We start from the raw sequence: 22,530 nt of genomic DNA, 5'->3' as shown, positions 1-22,530 counted from the left end.
CTCCGATTGACACGAAAGTTGGCTTGCTTACATATCTCACTAATATGCATCTAACTCTAAAGCCGCTCGTCCAAACTCTCGACGGAACCCCGACTTCTAGGGTCGTGGCCCGGGGCCCCAACTGGCCCCCGTTGAGCTTGTCACCGACACCACTGACGTCGCCTTCGCTTTGCATTCTGCATATGCCTTCTCTAGGCATTCTTGAGCACATCCATATGGTGTGATAGGTGATGCACCATCCTCCTTGGTCGCATCACGACACTTCACTCTCGGCCCTTGATATGGCCCGATAGGCGACATATGCTTATCGCTTACACTTGCACACTACGTGGGCGTCACAACCTACTCTTTACTAGTATGGTTGTGACGTTCTCCCCCACTTAAACTGTCATCGTCCTCGATGACCTACTCGTGAGGTACAATCCAAAGATAAGAGTTAGGATTGTAACACTCTCCCCCACTTAAACTCGTCATCGCTCTCGATGACGTCTTCTTCAGACTGGCTAACTGACTCGGCTCTTTCTCAACGTTGCAGCAGAACATCAACTTGGTACAATGCTCATGAAACAGTCTCCTTTCGCGGACCTTCTCGCGCCCTGCTTTCGGACTTGGCCCAAGACATGCTTCAGAAACATAATACTAAACTTGGGCACACTTTGGCCCTTGCTTCAAGCACACTTGGCTTCAATTCTCAAGTTCTCTGAACAACTGACACTTTACTGAGGCAGCTAACACTTTACTCTGAGGCTTACTTCAAGTTGGCCCTACCCTTCAGCCAACGTCTTCAACAGGCCACCTGTCGTGGCACGCGCAACTGCAACAAGCCTTTTCTCAAACCAGAAATTGTGGTAAGTAAACAAACTGCACAAGGCTTCAACAACGCCACCCACATGTGGCGATCTGATACTCCACTCCCTTGTGGCAAGCTAGCCGCAACTCGGCTTCTCTCGCGTTACCCTTCGTGGTAACGGCCTTCATACCGCCTCTACGGTAACCAGACAACCCCACATGGTTGCCTACACGCCACCCTCATGTGGCTCAAATGCTGCACGACTATTTTCTGCCTGCAGCTCCCACGGACAACCCAGACGGCTGCTTTCATACCACCTTCGTGTGGCAAATACACTGAACGACTCTTCTCTGCCTGCAGCTTCCTGCGAACACAATCGCACCAGGCTAACGCTCCTTCTTGAGCAACTACTGGCCTCCGAATTTCTCTGCGAAGTCGTTCGCGCTAAATTCGTCATGCAACCTGGCCCATTCTCTTGAGCGCACCTGCAAGCCCACACTATAGAGTGATTCGACTTAAGGGACACGCGTGCTCACTTCTGGAACACAACTTGGGCAAGCAACCCGTTATCTCGGGCCACTTCCCTTTCTCAACTGGCTCTCAGCTTAGCCACACTGTCCACCATCTGTGGATTTACTTGATGCTTCTTTTGCACTTGACCGGCGCATGTTGCACTGACCCCCGGCTTGTCTGCTTGCAGCCATTGACACTATCCCTCTGATGGTAATGGCTCTTTCGAAGACACCCTACCTAGTTCGCCTTCGGTTTCTTTCAGGCTTGCTCTTGCGCACTCAGTCTTGGCCTACTTTATGACCACTGACATGCGTTTCTTTCTTCTAACGACTCTTTTCGAAGACACCCTACCTGGTTCGCCTTCGGTTTCTTCGTGCTTGCTCTTGCGCACTCAGTCTTGGCCTACTTTATGACCACTGACGTGCGTTTCTTTCTTCTTGCGGCTTACTCCGCACTTGGCTTCGAGATAGCTCCACGACTTTTGGGAGCATCATTAAACGCTGCCTTTTGATCGCTTCCGCTCACAACGGAACCGCCAAGCCTCAGGCAAAGGACTTGGGTCTTGCTTTCTAACGGGATGGACTTCCCCCAATCGAATGCCTATCGACGACATCGTTTGAGTCTCAAGAATTCCGGCTTCAATTCTTTCTTTTTGCCTCTGATACTGACTGATGCAACTGTCCTGCCAAACTGGCACTCTTGACACACTTGCGGAGTCTTCGATCTGAACTTGGCTTTGTCAAACTGTCCGACTAAGCGCGCAGGTGGATGGGTCTGATACTAAGTCGACTTGGGCCTTGTCTTTACTCACTGAGTCAACTTTAGGCTCTGATACCAAATGTTACGGTCGTACATATTTCAACCGCGCGGCGCCATGATCTAAGCTCGACTATGGCCAGCCTTACGAGGAACTCTAGCCCCAATCTACTTTTCGCGCCCTTTGTGGCTTCGTCGGACCTTAGACGAGGTTCTTTCTTCCTCGACTCGGCTTCATTTCACTTTTCCAACCGTCTTGGTTCTCGGCCACTCGGCCGTCCCGCTCCTACGATGAGCCAGGACCTTACCGGGATGAGTTCTGACATATAACAAGGTCAGAACGAGCTTAAAACGCCAACCGGGTACAACCGGGACATTTCTGTCGCTTAACTATGTCAAAACTAGCTTATCGGACCCATCAGACGTCTCTAAGACCATTCCTGCTGAGAAACTAGTCAATAACGGGCTAAACGGCCTTACCGGATACTGCCGGGATGATTCCTGCCGAGATCCGGACAAGGAATGACTAAACTTGGCAACCGGGATGAGTCTTGCCGCTTACCGGGCCAAGACTAGCTTTTTCTTACTTACTGGGTGCCCACCGGTACTTAAGGATGTCACCCCGAGCATCGGGATGTCATCGGGCTTCGCTGCTCAATTGGGCACGCATACCGAGAACCGACCCATGTGCTTGTCTTAATGATCGGGACCTTCCGGACATCCAGCCATCCGGACACTATCGTGGCACGACGACTCTTGCGCTCGTGCCGTGTAGTTCGAGCATACCGTACCGCATAGGGACCCCCGTGGTGCAACCTCCGACACATGGATCGAGGCGCAATGCCGGCACACCCGTGCCGCCCGACACTGTCCTCGAGTTTAATATCCTCGACGGAAGTCGCCCAAGACACTCGTCTTGTAGACGCTCGCCCTCGCCATGACACACGCATGTGCCATGGGGTGGCTCACTTAGGCTGTGACATGGCCCAGGGGTGGTGGAGAGCCAACATCATGTCTCCCCCTAAGGTACATTCTAAGGCAAACTTGACTTGACAGACATGAACTCGAAAGTGGCGAGTACTCGCCAACGTAGAGCGCACGTCTGAACTCCGATTGACATGAAACTTGGCGTGCTTACATATCTCACTAATATGCATCTAACTCTAAAGCCGCTTGTCCAAACTCTCGACGGAACCGCGACTTCTAGGTTCGTGGCCCGAGGCCCTAACTAGCCCCCTTTGAGCTTGTCACCGACACCATTGACGTCGCCTTCGCTTTGCATTCTGCATATGCCTTCTCTAGGCATTCTTGAGCACGTCCATATGGTGTGATAGGTGATGCACCATCCTCCTTGGTCGCATCACGGCACTTCACTCTCGGCCCTTGACATGGCCCGATGGGCGACATATGCTTGTCGCTGACACTTGCACACTACGTGGGCGTCACAACCTACTCTCTACTAGTATGGTTGTGACACACTGAATACCACCCCAAACAGATGGTCAATCCGAAGTTGTTAACCGTTGTCTGCAGACATGCCTTCGTTGCTATTGCAACGACTCACCTAAACAATGGGGTAATTGGCTGCCATGGGCAGAGTACTGGTATAACATCACGTTTCATATAGCACTCGGGGCAACACCTTTTCAGTTAGTGTATGGACGACAACCTCCAACAGTTATGGGGTATGATAGCATTAAAACGAGCAACGCCACCCTGGATCAACAGCTGGCTAAGAGGGATATGGCTTTGGATCGAATCAAAGAACACCTGAGGAAGGCCCAAGAGCGTATGAAGCTATATGCAAACAAGAAACGGAGGGATCTGAAGTTCGATGAAGGTGAGTAGATGTACTTGAAGCTGAGACCCTACCGTCAGAAGTATGTGGCCAGACGTCGAAATGAGAAGCTAGCTCCGAAATACTTCGGACCCTTTGAGATAATACAGAGGATAGGGAAGGCTGCCTATAAGCTCAAGTTGCCAGCAGAATCGAGCAACCACCCTGTCTTCCATATCTCACAACTAAAGAAGGTTGTAGGCAATTCGACTGTCGTCAAACAGTTGACCCCATGGGTGTCAGCGGATATGAAACGGATAATGAAACCAGAAGAGGTATATACAACACGCACAAATGAAGCAATTGGCAAGGAGGAAGCCCTCGTAGCTTGGAAGCATCTGTCGGAGGAGGAGGTTACTTGGGAGGAGCTGGATACAATCGAATGGCAATTCCCTGGTTTCTTTGTGGGGAATTTTGACACCTACCTTGGGGAAAAGGTAGACTTCAAGGGGGGAGTGATGTTAGACCATCAATTGTATATACTTATGCTGGGGGGTAGGAAAGGAAATTGAGGAGGAGGCCGTAGGAGGAATGGTATTTTGGGTAGAGGCTAGTACGGATGTTGGGAATTAGGGAGTGTATGTAAGGGACCCTCGGGATTGGGGGGGGGGGGGGGGCGCAGCTTTTTGCTTTTTATGTAAGGAATATTGTTTGCCTATTAGGAGAGAAACCAACCCTCTCGAATTGGCTGGTTGGTTTTGTAAGCCTTCGGTCGTTTATGCTTTTGGAATATCTAGAATAGTGAGGACAATACCTCACAGATTTCAGATATGCCGATTCGAGAACCCGGGATCTGGTTGGGGCTCAAGGGATTTAACTGAAAGAATCCACTTTGTCCTGTGCTTTTGGCTCTTCTGATTGCTTCAGAGAAGAAAAGCAATCTACTTCATTACAGCTAAGATTCAACATCTGGAAAAAAAAAGTAAAAAGAAAACACATGAAGAAGTTGATCCAACAACAGTGTGATTATAAATTTTAAATCTTTGGAAACCATAATGAACATGATTATTCATTCATTGAAGAGCCAAACAAGGCCATCAAAATTTGGGGGGAAATAGCAAGCGTTCTTTACAAGAATTTAAAATCCCAAATTTTCAGAAAGATTTGGGGACAAATGAGAAAGTTGTTCATAAATTGCTGTTTTACCAAAAGTGAAAGGAAGAAAAACTGACATCATCTGCAGATCTTTTTATACAATGCAGAAAAACATAAAATTCAGAGGAATTAAATCTGCTATCTGAAATGCATTTTCAGAAGAACAGGATCAACTTTACATGAACCCTCCTGTACATCTTTTTCCAGCAAGGCATAATGAATTTACAAATAGCTCTCTTCTTTTATCTTCCAAAAGATTGTCAAAGGGGTAAAATTGACTTGCGGCGATCAGCCCTCAGCGTCGATGTTTTCATCATCGGAAGGCATCTCTCGAGTCTCCGAGAGTGACAGTCGCCTGGGCTTTGCAGATCCTGCTTCAACTAGCCCTTCAGATGACAAGTTCAGAGCAGTTGTTCCTGAAGACGTCCCGAACAAATGCTGAACCGGGGCGTTGGCCGATGACGCTGCTGAGAGATTGTATGCAAAGATTCCCATAGGGTGATCAAACTTGCAGCTCGGACCAAACTTACAGATCCCATAACGGGAATAAAAGATGCACAAAGGTTCTCCCTGATTTTGGAAAAGAAAAACATCTTGATATCAAAACCTTACCTCCTCATGTTAAGAAATCAAGTGTGAAAATTTAAATCTAAGAATCCAACATGATATTTTCCCAAACAATAGCAGATGCAACACAATAGAAAAACTAGCATGCAAAAGGAGATGCCAAAAGTCTAAGTTTCAATTGTGCAGTGAAAAGTTTAGGAACCTACTAGAATTAGACACAAACTTAAAAGAAATGGAAAAGTTATGAAACTATTTAATCAGCCATATAGTGAACTAATGCAGCTCCTAAACAACCATCATAAACACCACTACCAAATCTGCAAGAACCAAGCAATTTGATTTCCTCAGAAGCACAATATGTGATTGAAGCATGATTCAAGCAATTTGATTTCCTCAGAAGCACAATATGTGATTGAAGCATGATTCACACGTCGCTTAGGAAAAATTAGAACACAAAAATTAGCCATTTCATCACAACTCACCTGACGTAATGGCAGGCCTATTGGACTCAAGACGCAATCTGGAGCAGGAATTACTCTCTCTCTAGGATGATGAAACCGACAAACAGCCCCGAACTTGCAATCTCCAGTCTTCATGTAAAATTGACATTCAGGCTGGCCGGGCCTCTCAGGAAATACATTCTCCCTCTGCAATGCCAAAACCCCAAAAGGGACAGTTAGAACATATCAGAGAAGAGACTGCTAAAGATCCTACATCAACTCAGTCACTCTGGTGTTAAGCTTCATAAATCCGACTATGCCCCACCGTTTGTTGTGGACTTTCTGAAGATGAAACAGATCCTAGTTGATCCTGTTAAAATCACCATTTCATAAGTTACTTGGCAGTGAACTGAACCAAGAATTTAAAAAGAGAAAAAAAGGTTTGTAGGGCAAAAGAAGCAATCTAAACATGCCAAGTAGTGCATAAACAGTATAGCATATATAAGTATAAAATACTGAACAATTTATCCTGCTTCAGCAACAACCGATATATCTTAATAATTAATCAGAAGATAACATTTTGATAAAACCTCTACATGAAAGAGAATGACCAAGAAAGCTACTAAAATATAATATCATACTGCCAAGAAGATTAACCACGAGTCCTACCTCCAAATTCAGAACTGAAAAGACTAAACCCTCTGGAATGTGTCAATTTGCATTCTATTTAACATTGCTTCTAGACTGATTTTAAGCAAATTTCTGTTCATAATATTAAATAACCTGTCTGATAAAATATTAAAATCTGATGAATTAACTATTTATAACATTTTCCTCGAATTGATTTCGAGACCACATAATTGCTGTTTCTCCAATATAAATTTATAGACAACCATTTTCTTCACTTATTAGACCACACAACATTGTCCTTCGTCTTGTCCTTTTATACTTTATATGGCTATGTTGGTTGGCTCTTTCCTTAGATGAGAATTGTTGATACATTTATAAGAAAAAAAGATTTCTAGATAACCCACTTTTTTCACTCATTAGATCATAAAATATATAAAAATTAGAGCAATAGCTTCATTTTATAAATATTTAGAAATGTGTATACTGATAAAAGTAATTACAAATGTAACATTTTTAGAAATTAGTTGCAACTATAAATTTTTTAAAAAGTTAATTAACCACGGTTTGACTTTGATAATGCTAATAAATAGATCCAGATGTCTACAATCTACAACACATGACGAATTAGGCAAATCTAGAAAGGATCTAACATTTACAAGTACTATCTAGAGATACTAATATTTTAGACTCCTACTAATGTGATAATTTATATTCTCAACTTAAATTTGTCTTGATTGGCCTTTATGAATAGGCATTCAGCTACTAGCTTCATTAGTTTTGGACTATAGAAAATCTATTTGCATTGGAAATGCTAATATTTCCTGGCCCGAATGGTTTCTCTATGGCATTCTTTCAGGATAACTGGGATGGAGTTAAGGAGGACTTGATGAAAGTGTTTCGGGAGTTCCATGAAAGAGGGGTGATTGATGCTTCTACGAATGAAACGTATGTGTATCTCATTCCGAAGAAGGTTAATGCAGTTAAAGTCAAAGAGTTTAGACCCATCAGTCTGGTTACAAGCCTTTATAAAATAATTGCCAAGACCCTCGCTGACAGGATTAGAAAGATTATGCTGACTACCATTTCAGAGAAGCAAGGGGCTTTTGTTGCAGGGAGACAAATTTTGGATTAGGTGTTGATTGCCAACGAGGCGATTTAGGATTATAGAAGGAGCAAAAAAGAGGGCGTGATTTTTAAGATTGACTTTGAAAAGGCCTATGATCATGTAGATTGGGATTTTTTGGATAAGGTTTTGTGGAAGAAAGGTTTTGGTTACCAATGGAGAGGGTGGATTCGGAATTGCATTAGGTCGGTGAATTTCTCCATTTTGGTGAATGGGAGACCTAGGGGGAAAATCCTAGCCTCGAGAGGCCTCAAGCAAGGCGATCCTTTGTCCCCTTTCCTATTTATTCTGGTGGTCAATATCCCGAGTAGACTAATCTCTGTTGGAGTGGAGAAAGGGGCTTTGGAAGCTTTTGAAGTGGGTAGGGAGAAAATTCGTCTCTCTCACCTTCAGTTTGCTGATGATACCATCCTTTTCTGTTCCAACAATCCTAATGCGTTTAAAAATCTTAATTGCCTTATCAATTTCTTCGAAGCCATTTCGAGTTTGAAGATTAATAGGAGCAAGAGTTCGTTATTGGGAATTAATTGTGAGGATGTTAAGATCAGTGGGTGGGCGACTCTCGTAGGGTGTGAAGTTGGTAAGTTTCCGACCACTTATCTTGGTCTTCCGTTAGGTCAGAATCCAAAGTCTGCTATCTTTTGGGCCCCGGTGCTGGAAAAGTTTCAGAAGCGCCTCTCTACTTGGAAGAAGACTTTTTTCTCTGAAGGAGGGAGACTCACTTTAATTCAATCTGTTCTCAGAGGCATTCCGAACTACTTTTTGTCCCTCTTCAGAATCCCAGTGAAGAGAAATTAATGAGAGATTTTCTTTGGGAAGGTGTGGAGGAGGGGGGTGGGGCTCATCTTGTTAACTGGAAAAAGGTGTCTAAGCCTCTGGAGGAGGGAGGTCTGGGCATTGGGAACTTGAAGATTAGGAACGAGGCTTTCCTGGCTAAATGGTTATGGCGGTTCTTCCACAAACCTAATGCCTTGTGGCGAAAGATTATAGTGAGTAAGTATGGGCTTCATCCGTTTGATTGGGTACAGGCAGGTGAGGCTAGAGTAAGCAAATACAATCCCTGGAAGGCTATTGCTTTGGGTTTCCCTTTTTTCTCTCTTTCTTTACGTGTCTCTGTGGGGGAGGTCTTAATACGTACTTCTGGGAGGATACTTGGATAGGCAACAAACCATCATGTCTTGCTTTCCCTCGGATCTACTTTCTATCCGATAAGAAACTCCCTTTAGTGACCGAGGTTTTAAGTTTTGGAGAAGAGGGTTTGTCCATCTCTTTGGGACTCCCCCGTTCCTTGACTGATCGGGAATCGTCAGAGGTTTTTGATTTACTGGATCAGTTGTCTATTTGTTGGGAGGGAAGATGTGAGGGTGTGGACTCCCAATCCTTCGAAAGGTTCTTCTTATAGCTCTTTTTTCCATGTCCTAAACTCCTCGTCGTCCTCTTCTTCTTCTCTGTCCCTGTTGACCCCTTGGTTCACACCTCGCTTTAGAAGATTAAAATTCCAAAGAAGATTAAGTTCTTTGGGTGGCAAGTCTTACTTGGAAAAGTTAATACCTTGAATCGGATCCAGAGGGTGTCCTCCTCCCTTTGTTTGGGTCGCAGTGGTGTGTTCTGTGTAGATATGCTTCGGAGGATCTTGATCATTTGTTGTGGTCTTATCAGTTCGCGCAGGAGCTATGACTTCGTTTCTTTAGATGTTTTGGGATTGTTTGGGCCCGTTCTAGAGATTTTAGGGCGACAAAGGAGGAAGTTTTGTTATTCCCCCCGTTTCGAGACAAAGGGCGTTTTCTTTGGCAAGCGTGTTTTCTGGCTACTCTATAGGGTATTTGGCAGGAGAGAAACAATAGAATATTTAGGGGAATGGAGAGATCTGTGGATTACATGTGGGATCTTATTAGATTTAACACTTCTCTATGGGGATCGGTCACTGAGGTTTTTTGTAATTATCAGTTAGGAGTCATTCTTTTGGATTGGAGCCCGTTTCTTTAGGGGTTTCCTTTTGCTGGGCTGTTTTTTTGTATGCCCACTTTTTGTAGTCTTTTTTCATTTATCTCAATGAAGGTGCAGTTTCTTTAAAAAAAATAAAAAAAAAAAAATCCTTCTATCTCTTTCCACCTTTTTCTTTTTTTTTTTTTTGGGCGGGTTGAGGAATATTTCTATACGTCTCACAAGTTGTCCATGAAAGAATACAACTTTAACATGGAAAAAGGTATCTTGGAAAGAATTTAAACTTTCAAAATATGAATATTAACTTTATTCCAACAAACATCCCAAACAGAGTGGCAAAAAATAGAAAGAATAATTTTCTTCCAGAAAACAAACATTTCCATCGACTCATATTCCACAACACTCAGACCTCGATTAAAAAAATATAGTAAACAAACACGGATAACATATATCATACTTATTTCAAACATAGGAAAGGAATAGAACTTACATTGAATGCATTCCAACCTGGAACAGAAAGAACTCCCTGAGGTAAAATTAAAGATGCATAACTGGAAGGGCCTTGCCATCGTGGACTGGGAATAAAGGAAGCCCTTGACCAATTTGTACTTCCTCCTGGATATGACTGCTGACCAGGAGTTGGTGATTGTACGGATGGATAAATAGGTGAACCACGCAGTGAGACCATCATATTAGTTGGTTGAGGATGGTGGAATTTACATGTATTTCCAAACTTGCATTGACCAGTTCTTAAATAATAAGAACATTCAGTTTCATTCTGCATGATTGGGGGTGTGGGTAGAGAATGGAGCAAATAAATAATTTTAGCATAAAAGCATAGGTGACATCACAATTGAAGATCTAAAATTTGCAAGTTACCATGTGAGATACCATCTTTATAGTTTAGCTGTGCTTTTCTTCATAAATCATAATTATTTTCTATTTCCTCTTCAATAACATAAGTTTAGCTACTAATTTCCTATATTCACTTGTAGGCAAAGGCATATAAATTATCACCAAAGAGTTCTCTGATTTTTCCTTTTTACCAAATTACCATATATTGTTACAACTGATTCGGGTAGTTTTTTTTTTTTTTTTAATTCTCCTAAGCTGAGCATAATAGGGATGGACTTCTAGTCTTCTCTTTCCTAGGAACTTTTTTTCATCAACATAAGTGCTTCTCATCTTAACATACATGTATAAGAGATAAATCAAGAACATACAGAAACTTATGGATTGCAAACAGCACGCTATGATAAAAGTAGTAGTTAAATCCTAACCGGGCGAAGTGGATAGCCTAAAATATTTAAGGCAACTCTTCCAGCAATCCCAGCCTTGTCTCTAGGATGATGAAACTTGCATGTAGCCCCAAACTTGCAAGTTCCCGTCTTCAGGTAGTACTGGATTATATGCAAATGAAAATGTCATTTTAATAGTCAACAACTAAGGAAACATTCTATGCTTTACATATTTAGTGTTCGTTTAAGTTCTAATATAACACGAAAGCATCCATGAAACTGAAGAATGCAAGAAAATTATCTAAAAGCAAAATTATTAAATTGAATCTAGACCTTGAAAAACAATATAATATCTAAGCCAATCAAATTTTGAGGATAATTATAAACAAAAGACCTCTTATTCTAAACCAAAACTATTCCACAATAAACAGTATTCCTGACAGTTATACATACGATGGACTGTGTAAATTAGCCAAAATCCATCACTGAAACTGATGAAGAAAATAAATAAGCACATCCCATACTTCATTTGTTTCCAAACACATGGAATAAGCTAAAGAACTGATTATATTCTTGAACTTAGAATTCTAAAGGCTTGTATCTAAAATAAGCACATCCCATATTTTTCATTTGTTTTGAACATTGTGAACTGAGTCTCTCCTATTTATGATGGGTATACATCATCAAGATCCACTCTGTCTCGTGTTTGAACTACTAAATGCGCTGTTCGCTGCATTGCTTCATTGACTGATCATTGAATTGTCAGAGTGAGTTTGATGCTGTTGTCGGTTGACAGCAGCATTGTCAAGCCCCCCTTCAGTGTGAAATGTGTTACCATCAGTTGTCCACCCCATTTGTTCAACCCAGAAAAGAAGGCTCTTTGTTACCACCTGATACCAGTTCTCTAAATTTTTAATGGGTTCTCCAAGCTACCGCCAAATAAGTTTAGGGCAGCAGGGAGTAACAATGTATGACAGATGGGCAAGCTCTCCAGTCACTATCTTTGAGAAGTTCACTAAGATTCAAGATCCACCCTCTCTCCATTCAATTCCAACCCTTGCTGAGAATGAAGCTTTGTTATCATCACAAAGAGAGAAGAGTCTAAGGAAGGCTAACTTGAGAGGCTTGTTGCCCGCCAATCCATCCTCCCAAAAGAAGCGCCCGTTTTCTATCTCAAAATGGCAGTTCATGGTAAAAAGATTTACACCGAAAGCTGGCAATGGATCTAAGGGTGAGTTTATGAAAAGGAGGTTTAAAAATGGCCTTCAATGAGTTCTAAAGTCGACTTCTATTACCTTGCTGCTTCAGTGAGCATCCTTTAATTTTACGCAAGCATATTAGAAATGGAAAATACACATGCAAAGTTAAATTATTCCTGCAGTCTCTTCTTCGTGGTAATATCAATATCAATGATAGAACAAACCGAAGAAATCCAATGCAAATACGCGCAGGCTGTCTCTTGGTAGTTCTTGGAGGAAGTTCTTGGGTGCTTCAACCGGAATTTGACTTTGCAAGATATGTCAAGGAGTTAAGGATCTCATCACTCTTACACCATGTGACCACCTTAACAAAAACTAAGCAAAATCTATGTGGAGTAATGTAGCCAAGGGGGTTGATATTTGGTTGCCCTCTTGTAATCTTTTTTGGTTTTGATGAATGGAAATTTCGTCATTTCCTATCAAAGAGGGAAAAAGGAGATGGAAGATTTTTTTCAAGGGGGAGACAGGATATTCTGTGTTTCATAGCTCTCTAGATATGATTTTTGGTAATTACGCTCCATTGATAAACGTCAATTGGAGTCCTTAAGAAGGCACCATTTGTTGATCGGGCTGATATTTTGTCACCCTCCTGTAGTCTTCTTTTGTTTTGATCAATGAAAATTTGGCGGTTTCCCATCAAAAAGGGGAAAAAAAGAAATGGAAGATTTTTTTCAAGGGGGAGATAGGATATTCTCTGTTTCATAGCCCTCTAGATATGATTTTTGGTAATTACACTCCATTGATAAACATCAATTGGAGTCCTTTTGAAGGCACCATTGGTTGATCGGGTTGATATTTTGCCACCCTGTTGTAATCTTCTTTTGTTTTGATAAATAGAAATTTGGTTGTTTCCCATCAGAAAGGGGGAAAAAAAGAATTGGAAGATTTTTTTTCAAGGGAAAATAGGATATTCTCTGTTTCATAGCCCTCTAGATATGATTTTTGGTAATTACTCTCCATTAATAAATGACAATTGGAGTCCTGAAGATTCCCTTGGATTTAAGGGTGAAAGGATGTCAATGTCTTACCTTCAATTTCCCTCCTTTTGTGAATGAAGCGCTCTCATCAAAGATCTTCAAAAATTAGATCCAGATATTAGTTTATCGGCAGGAGACTAAGCGTAGGTTAGCTAACAGATTCTTAATTAAATCTATTTGGAGCTCTTGGCATATTAGTTGGATGTCCCTTGAGGCTGAAAGTTTGGCAGTTCCTATGTAAGTCATGATGAACGATCAGAGAGTCCCAGTTGCATATTCTGTGCAGATGACGTTCTCTATTACAGTAAACTTCTCTTCTTGCATTGCAGATCTGGTTGGTTCACTGGGGTGCAAGGCAGCCCTTCAACTCCCCAAGGTAGATTGATTTTTGGCACGACATTGCAAGAATTTGTTTGATCTAGCCCTCCACAATGGCTCGTATACTCGGTCCAACCTCTGAAAGCAGCCCATTTCGATAGTCAATAGATTTCTGGCCTCCAGTTGGATGGATTTATATAAAGATTTGCCCGATTTTCTTGAAGATAGGGAGTTTGGAATGGGGACCTTTTTTTCTTTTTTTTTTTTTTTAATAAGAAACAGTAACAACCTCCATTAAAAAGAGCAAACAGACAACCCAAGGGGCTAGAGGATGGAAATGGGGACCTTCCTCCTTCCGGTTTGAGAATGTGTGGCTGGTGTCCCCTCTTTTGCTCCCCTTGATTGAGCCATGGTGGTCAAGCAATTCGTTGACTGGTTGCCAGGTTTTGGCTTCATGGACAAGTTGTAGGGTTTGAAAGGGGCCCACACCTAATGGAACAAAAAGGTCTCTGGTAACATCATGAACATCAAACAGATCTCTTAGAGGCAATCGAAGGCATAGATAAGGAGAATCAAAGTAGATTACAAGAAGCCCTCTATAGCGAAAGGAAGATATTGAACGTAGGATATTGAGAAAGAGATTATTGATTACTTTTCTTTATTGGGCAAGAAAGTGATCCCGCGATTTCATCAAATGTTTATAATGTTCAAAGATCCCCAAAAAAGTTGAAAGTTCTTTTGTGGATTCTTTATCAGGAAAAGCTGAATACTTGTGATAGACTGCAGTTGAAGAGGCGAAATATGGCTTTGTCCCCTAGCTTGTGCGTTTTATGTAGAGAGAATTTGGAATCTCACTCCCATCTTTTTCTATTTTGTGGTTTTGCTACCGATGGTTGGTATTCATTGTTCAAGGAGTGTTCAAGGAGTTTGGCTTGAGCTGGTGCTTACCTAAGAGTTGCCAAGAGGCCATTTTCCAGCTGTTTGTAGGTTCCCCTCTCGAAAAGGAAGCTTGGCTATTTGGCGTAATGCAGTTGCTGCCTTTGTTTGGAGGATGTGGCTTGAGAGGAATCAGAGAGTCTTTAAAGCAAAGAGTCTTCTACGCAAGGATTTTGGGAAACTGTTCGTACTTTTGCTTTTTTCTTGGTGTCTCATTGATAAGCTTTTTTGTAATTATAGCATTGAGAATCAATGCCAACTGGAAGTCTTTTTTATAACCACTGGCTTTTGGGGATTGCTTTAGCCCTCTTTTGTATCTAGCTATCTTTGGTAATGAAATTCTCTGTTTTTTATTAAAGAAAATACTTTTATGTTCTTTATGATGGTATCGAGGGTCAGCACTTCACCTTTGGAAACCTGGAATGGCCCCATTATCTACAAATTGGAAAGATCAGCTGGAAGTCCCCTTCACAGATTCAGAGATTTATAAGGCAGTGTCCGAGTTAGAGAACTTTCCAGATGGGATGACGAATGAGTTCTTTAAAAAGGCATGGAACATCTTGAAGTCTGGGTGTTCCAAGACTTTTTTGAGAAAGACATCATCAACAAACAAATGGAACCTGTATACAAGGCTACCAAGGTTAGGGATTTTAGACCCATTAGCTTGGTGTCTTCCTTGTACATAAGAATGTTGCTAAGGTTGTCGCCTTGAGACTCAGAAAGTTCTCCCTTCTATAACAGATGATGCTTAAGCTGCCTTTCTAGAATGGCATCAAATTCTAGATGCAATCATAGTGGCTTCAGAAATGGTGGGGGCTTTGAGAAAGGATAAGAGAAAAGGCTTCTTGCTAGACTTTGGGAAAGCTTATGACAAAGTAGATTGGTTGTTACTAGATGCGACTCTGGAGCTTCAAGGTATTATACCTAGTTGGAGACCGTGGATTTGGAGCTGCGTTTTTTCTGTCAACTACTCAATGTTGATCAATGGCAAACCGATTGGTAAAATCTTTGCCAAGAGAGGTTTAAGACAAAGTGATCCTCTGTCTCCTTTCTCTTTACCATAATTGGTGATTTTTTAAGCTGTTTGATTCACTTTTGCTATGAAAGAAACATCCTTAGCCTTGGGGACTTTTTTCTGGATAATAGTGTGGAGATATAACTCACTTGCAATCAGATAATCTGATAGTAACCCTCCTAGTTACAATCAGATAATCCCAAATATTGATATGCAGATTAGTGATAAAAAAAACGTCAATAGAAAATTTGTGAGGCATGAATGTAATATGTTAATATTACAAAGTTAAGATAAATAAATAAGTACATGCCTGACATTCCGGTTGTCCAATTCTTTCCGGGAACTCCCCCTTCATTCTTGCAGTGGCAATAGCCTGAAAGTAAAGTGTAGTAAATCACAGAAGACTCCATCACAAGCTGACTTGTAAAACTTCCAAGTATGAAACTCTTAACTACTAGAAATGACTCCATGTTAGCTTGAAATAGCAAAATTGGAAGTGACACGGAAAAATAATCTGTTTTATTTCTAGCATAAATTGTGCAAGCATGTTATTTCTGGGAGAAATTTGTGATACCCTTAATTCAGCTGTCAGAACATAACACAAACAAAAGGAAGGTCTGCAGAAAGACAAACCTTTTCTACAAATAAAATGATTCCCCATCTTTGGCTTCAGGTTTGTACAGTATGAAGTGAGTGATATGAATGAAGGGACAATTAGGTGTATCAAGTTAAGGTAACAGTGACATTTTACCATTTTAAAATTTCCCCAGATAGTTCTTATCCAATAAGTTCTGAATGTAAACAACTATAGGGAATACATTTTGGAAAGTTTAAGCTCCAAGGCAGTTCAGTTAACATGTTTAGAACATAAGATGACTATAAAGTTCTATATGAATCTGATCTAGAACGTAGTATCTTCACATCTATGGCACAAGTTCCCTTCACAGTTACAAACACAAAATTTGCGTGGAGAGAGATTAAAAAAACTAGAGGAGAGAATAATTAGCCCAGGTATATGCCCCAAATACTTTTCAGAGTTCACCAATTTTACCAGACTATCATAAAATTCAACTGAGAAAAACTGAATGGATCACATTTCTGCTATTACCAACTCTCTATTAGGTGGATGATTAAATCTACATGTAGCTCCAAATCTACACAAGCCTGTTCTGATGTAGTAAGAACAATCTGGCTCTCCAGGTCGCACGGGATAAGATCCAGATCCCATTATTTCACCTGATCCCAAGTTCATTTGCCACAGTGCATCTGGTAGTACAATATTAAATTAGTAAATCTCCATTAAAAAAAATACAATTTGACAGTAAACCGAGGAGAAATGAATAACGTAAAATAGAAAAGATATACAGGTCTGTGATAGCTATACTATTCTGAAATGCATGAAGCTCATGTTTTCCCATGAACCCATGCACGCATATAGGAACTAAAAGATATATAGGTCTGTTCATCAAGTCTGGAGAAGCAATGGAAAAAATTCACCAACTCCAAATGGAATTGAAGACGATAAATAGAAGTGTGGGATGCCTGGACCAATAAATGCATGAGACACTGAAGTCTTAAGATAGAATAGTAGGACAAGTTGTCTACTGCAATCTTATGATGCAATAAAGAGAAAAACAGACTACTCATAAACAGAACAATATATCAAAACCCCCTTTTCTCATGCCTAAAAAATTATGAATTTCAACTCTCCTTTTTCCCACTTCCCCTAGCCGATTGAGTTCTTTGGTCAGAACACATTCCATTTTGATCAGAGATCAGAAAGGACGCACAAAAGAATGGTAATATGAGTTCTAATGTCACTTTAAGCAAACACAAGTCACTGAAAGAGCTTGACAACGAATTGGTAAACCTTATTCTTCCAAGTAAAGCTCTTTTATGCAGCTGGTTGTGAAAATTTTCCAATGATTCTTGTTGTCAGGTTTACATTATTAAGTGTACATCTGATATTTGTAACCATGATTGGGAGCCAAGGATGATAAGTTTGGTTCTCATCATTGTCCTTGGGAATTCATTTCTCAAGGTTCCACTGCATTTTACATTGACTTTTCAACTCCAGGACTGCAGTTAACGCTTAATTTCTCATCACTCCAAAACCATGTTGAGGAGGTGATTACTCCATTTAGATTACCTAGTGAATGAGAACTGATAGCAACCTAAACCTGTTACAAATATGAATGGGATCCACATATATTCTAACACATATTTTCTTAACAAGTCTTTCTATTTTACAAATTTGTATTGTGAAGATCAAAACCTCTCCACCAAGGTTAAGAAAAAAAAGGTAAATTGAATACAAAGATAGCCAGTACTTTATGAATAAAGAGTATCACAATAATCAAAAGGTTTGTTAGCAAGCTGCAGAAAGAATCGAAAGATAAAACCATGAAATGAAAAGGATGCAAGCTAGCCATCAATAGATGATTCTTATGATGGAAAATAGTTCCAAACAAGGGTGAGAATCATGAAACGAGGATTAAGCCCTATGAGGCAAGTGATTCCTTGCCGCTTTTGCAGCTCTTAAATGAAAAATCAGAATTGTTTTAAAAGCCACCTTGGGCAGCTGTCCATTTCCCACCATTGCTAGTATCTATTGGTGGACAGGCAGAAAAGGACATAGTGCGTCCCCAATCGTATTTTATTGAAACAGAAATTCCTTTGATAATGTCAGTGAACACGTGTGTAGATATTTCCTATGTTCTCATGAACTAGAGATTAATACTTGGAAATGTTACTGAGTATCAGCTTGACGGGCTGCTATGTCATACCAGATCTCAATTGTGTAGAAGTTTACAGGCAAGACATTTACATTAAGGGCTCATGGGCATGCCACAGTAAAGCATTGAGAGGGGAACAACATTAATTTCACATGAACCACATCATGGAGAAACATGGGACAGGGGGCATTATTAAGGCAAGACCATCCAATATCACTTACGAGAAACAGTGCACATCTGGGAAGAAAACATGACCAAGTTCTATGGTATAATATTTATTTGCTTACTTATGAGAACCCAAAGTTTCATTGAGCAAATCGAAGAACACACTGGCAATAAAAAAGTCAGCCCTCATCGACAAGGAGTCAAAATAAAACAAGAAGAAAATAAACACAAGAAAAAAAAATACAAGAAAGGGCTCCAACTATTGAAGATAAGAGACAAAACATAGTTACAGAACACTTTGTTCACAGACACCCAAAGTCGAATGCAAATTACAAGGCATCATGCTCATGCTTGGCCAAGGTTATATGAATACATGGAAGGACCAACATTATGTTTGTAACTTTCTTAGATTATGATGGTACCTTGCCACAACAACTACAACATTATATGAACCTTTCACATGCATTAAGGAACATTTTAGCGTAACAAATGACCAAGAATCAAGATGTGTGTTAATTTTGAAGTTACAAAGTCTAAAAAGCCAGCGCTTTCATATTTTCTATGAAGACACTTCAATATCAAGTCAAATGGGAGGAGATGAAATAGCCATACAGAGGGTTGAATTTATACTCTACACTCAGCCAGATGAGGTTGTGGATTGTTAGGGTGACAGTGACAATGTGTTTAGTGGTGGTTCAATTTTTTTTTATTTATTTTTATTTTTTTGAAACGAAACATTTCATTGATGAGATGAAATAGATATACAAAAAAGGGGAGGGGACCCTAACATGGGTCTACAAAAAGGCTCTCCAATTAGATAACAAAGAAGCAAAGCTGTAATGGTGAAAGAAAGGAGAGCATTTACACCAAGATATAGCAAAAAATACTGTGGAGAAAGCATTCCTTTTCTTAGAAAATCCTTTGGTTTCTTTCCATCCAAACAGACCAGAGCATTGCCCGTATAAATTATGGTGGTTCAATTATGGTACAACTTCAATGGTAAAGAGGTTGGTAGTATATTTGGACTCATAGTTGTAGGTATCAACCAAGCAGAAGCTTTAGTTATAAAGAGTGAGTTCACTACGAAAAATGCAATGCATGATAAATTATCAAGTCCATAATCATGGGCATTTCTATCACTTGTTCTTTCATTCTCAAGTTCCATTAAGTGGTTCTACTTCTTCATATAAGTTGGCGTATGTAATATATTATCATATGGTGGCTCAATTCTTCAAGGGATTTTTGGTTGGCAAAGCTAAATCCCTTGGCACAATGTGGTTAGAGCTACATGTGGAAGCCATAGCTTGAAAGAAACTATTATAAGAAAAGCCCTTTCTCAATGCATTTCTTTAGATAAAGAAAGTATAAAAGTCCTTTTTATTCAGAGGAATGAAAGTATAAAGAAGCTGCATTAGCACAGAATGGGCAACCTCAAGCCCCCCTTCCCTTTAAACTGAGTGAAACTCACATTTCTAATTGAAGTACTCATTTAGTCTCTTAAGTTCTTCAATTAGGCAGGTACCCTGCCACAGAATCTTTCCTCTCATGATCTGATCAGGGGAGAAGAAACAATAATCAACCAGCCAAAAATATATACCCTTACAATTAGGTACAAAAGCCAAGCTTAACAAGTGAAAAAATTTACATCAAATGAAATAAGCCAAAGGGTCTAATGAACCAATAGATGATTTGAACCTCCGCCACCTCCTTACATAGAATATACCATGGATTACAGATACATGAACCTGCTATTACTCTAAAGTTATTTGGCCAAAAACTTTCCTATAGGACAAAGATATCCTATTTACCCATTTAATACACGGTATTTTTTTTCAATAAAACATTTCTTATTCCAACCCCAAGAAATTGAGCCCTGGCAATGCTGTCGTACTCATTTGTTTCCTAATGATTCTCAATTACATTCATCATAAAAATGAACCTCATAATTCAATGGAGCAACTCAACACTCCAACTCTTGAACCCGAAAACTTTACCATGAAAAGCACAAACACAACTGGGTATAATAACCGTATAAGATGAAATGACCAGCTGTGTTCTATTCCACACGAATCTTATGAAAGTTACGAAAAACTAAACGTCTAAAAGATTATAAAATAACATGCTATATAGATTATATCAGCATTAGAGCCACCATCTTGCCGTCAATGGAAATTGCGAAGCAGAAGAAGGGAACGACAATGACATGAATTATGCATACGTTTCTTCACAAAAATAAAGAAAAGCTCAAAATAGTTACAGACATACAGAACCCGAAAATGAAAAAAGCAAAACAACCCACGAAAGATTCAGTCTCAGATATTTAATTCAATCTCTTCCTCGCTATCATAAGAAACAAAAAAACCCAGTAAGAAACATGAACAAAAAAAGTTAGCAAAAGAACGATACACCACAGATCGAATAGGAAAATGGGTACAACACATGGGCAAAGCGGAGAATTTACGAAGAAAACAGCCAGAGAGAGCATTTGCTCATCGAAATGGATCACTTAAACACGCCCCGTAAAAAACCCACATAACAAACAACAAAAAAGGGAATCGGATTGCATCTGCGGAAGAAAAGGAAAAAGGTGACTGGAAAATAAAACGATACCGAAATTAGCAAGAGAACCTTCGCGCAATGATGGCGTGAGCGCAGAGGAGTGACCCTCCGTCACAGACATCGGAATTCCAGAATCGTACTCCATCGCAGAGGAACATGGTCCTTCAATCACCGCCCCATCGCCGGCGAATTGGTCATCCCATCAAACCCCACCACCCAAATCCCCATTTCCCCAACGACCCACCACTCTCACAGCATCAATTTCGATCGGGCAGCGCCAGAAATGAAGATCAAAGTCCAAAATCAAAACCAAAACAAAAAACAAAAATCCCCCAGAACACAAAAAGGGAGGAAAAAAGTGAGTGTATGGATTCTGAATTTGGGTTCGAGAGAGAAAGAGGGGAAGAGGGGAAACGGGGGGGGGCGTCGTCTTCTCCTCTCCACACAAAAAAACTAAAAAGAGAGAGAAAAGAGTAACAAAACCAACCAAAACATCCGTCCCTCCATTGTTGCTGACGATTTTTGGAGAGGAAAAACGGACGACGAAGATTTGTGGAGTCTCGCGAGTGCGGGATTGTGAAATACTCTCGCTGTGCTTCCGCCACGTCCTTGGGTTTCCTGCTAACATTTTAGCCTTTTTCTTTTTCAGTGGTTGGAGTCGAAAGAGAAGTGAATCTCGTGGAACAAAGTGGGTGGATGACCCACGCGACTGCCCCCCACGCGACGCCCCGCGCGTGCTCCCTTTTCGGAAATAACTTTACCCTCACCTTCGGACCGCTTCTTCCAACAGTTATACCATTTTCAGGTTCTTTCTTTATTATAATTCACTCATAATTATTTCTTACTCTCTTACACTCCAAACTCCAATTTCCCTTTTTTTTCAATCTCTTTTTTTCTTTTTTTTTTCCTTTTTAACACAACAAATGTAGGGTTGAAAGATTTATACTCACTCGACCCGTCCATTGATCAGTAGTTTAGCCTTCACCTTTTTGTTGACCACCACAAAAGATTCGATAGCTCTTTATTTTTTAAAAATGTATGGAAATTATCCTTTTATTCATTTTCATTTCCTACTTGTCAATAATTTAATGACAGCCACCATAAAATAGGTATTGAGAGTTAAATATTTGATTAAATAGAAGTTAGTTCATAATTTTGTTTTTCAAATAATCAAAATATTAATTTTGGACAAGAATTTTGATTTTGACATCTTATAAAAAATATCAATTTTGGTATCGAATTTTTATTTTTCCCATGTTTTCTCCCAAATAACCAAAATATCAATTTTGACACCAACTCCTTGGCATGCACATTTTGTAGTTTAGAGTGAGTCAGTGTTGGCCCGTATGCATGTTCTATTTGGAATGTGTCGACGTGTTAGTCTGACGACATGCTGGTGGTTGGGGGATAGACTAAGGTAATGCATGTCTTGACCTTATTGTCCTCGTTTGGTCATTTTACTCTACTCTTTAGGTCTGCGTTAGGATATTTTTTTATGGGTTGGTGTTCGTCAGCGTGTAGCCTCAATGTTAGTTTTCTTTAAATTCGTTGTATGTCAAGCATACGTAGGGATAAGAGATCGAACATCCAACTTCAAGGGAAGGATCAAGGTGCTTTAACCGTTGAGCTATGT

At 40.4% G+C, this 22,530-nt stretch overlaps 1 protein-coding gene across 1 annotated transcript; it reads right to left on the bottom strand.

The window, feature by feature from the left end:
- Positions 1-4,892: 4,892 nt before the first annotated feature.
- LOC111025206 (zinc finger CCCH domain-containing protein ZFN-like) lies at positions 4,893-21,395 on the bottom strand. Its single transcript, XM_022303050.2, has 8 exons — positions 20,949-21,395; positions 16,547-16,704; positions 15,749-15,811; positions 10,976-11,095; positions 10,186-10,473; positions 6,324-6,368; positions 6,041-6,205; positions 4,893-5,561 (listed from the first exon to the last, which is right to left on the bottom strand). Exons 1-8 carry the CDS (start codon positions 21,040-21,042, stop codon positions 5,280-5,282), a joined length of 1,215 nt encoding a protein of 404 aa, XP_022158742.1. The 5' UTR covers positions 21,043-21,395; the 3' UTR covers positions 4,893-5,279.
- Positions 21,396-22,530: the final 1,135 nt, after the last annotated feature.

The sequence above is a fragment of the Momordica charantia genome (genome assembly GCF_013281855.1).
Source record: "Momordica charantia cultivar OHB3-1 chromosome 6 unlocalized genomic scaffold, Mcharantia_2.0 BLBB01000006.1, whole genome shotgun sequence".
NCBI classification, from domain to species: Eukaryota; Viridiplantae; Streptophyta; class Magnoliopsida; order Cucurbitales; family Cucurbitaceae; genus Momordica; species Momordica charantia.
This window is presented reverse-complemented; position numbering and strand designations above follow the sequence as displayed.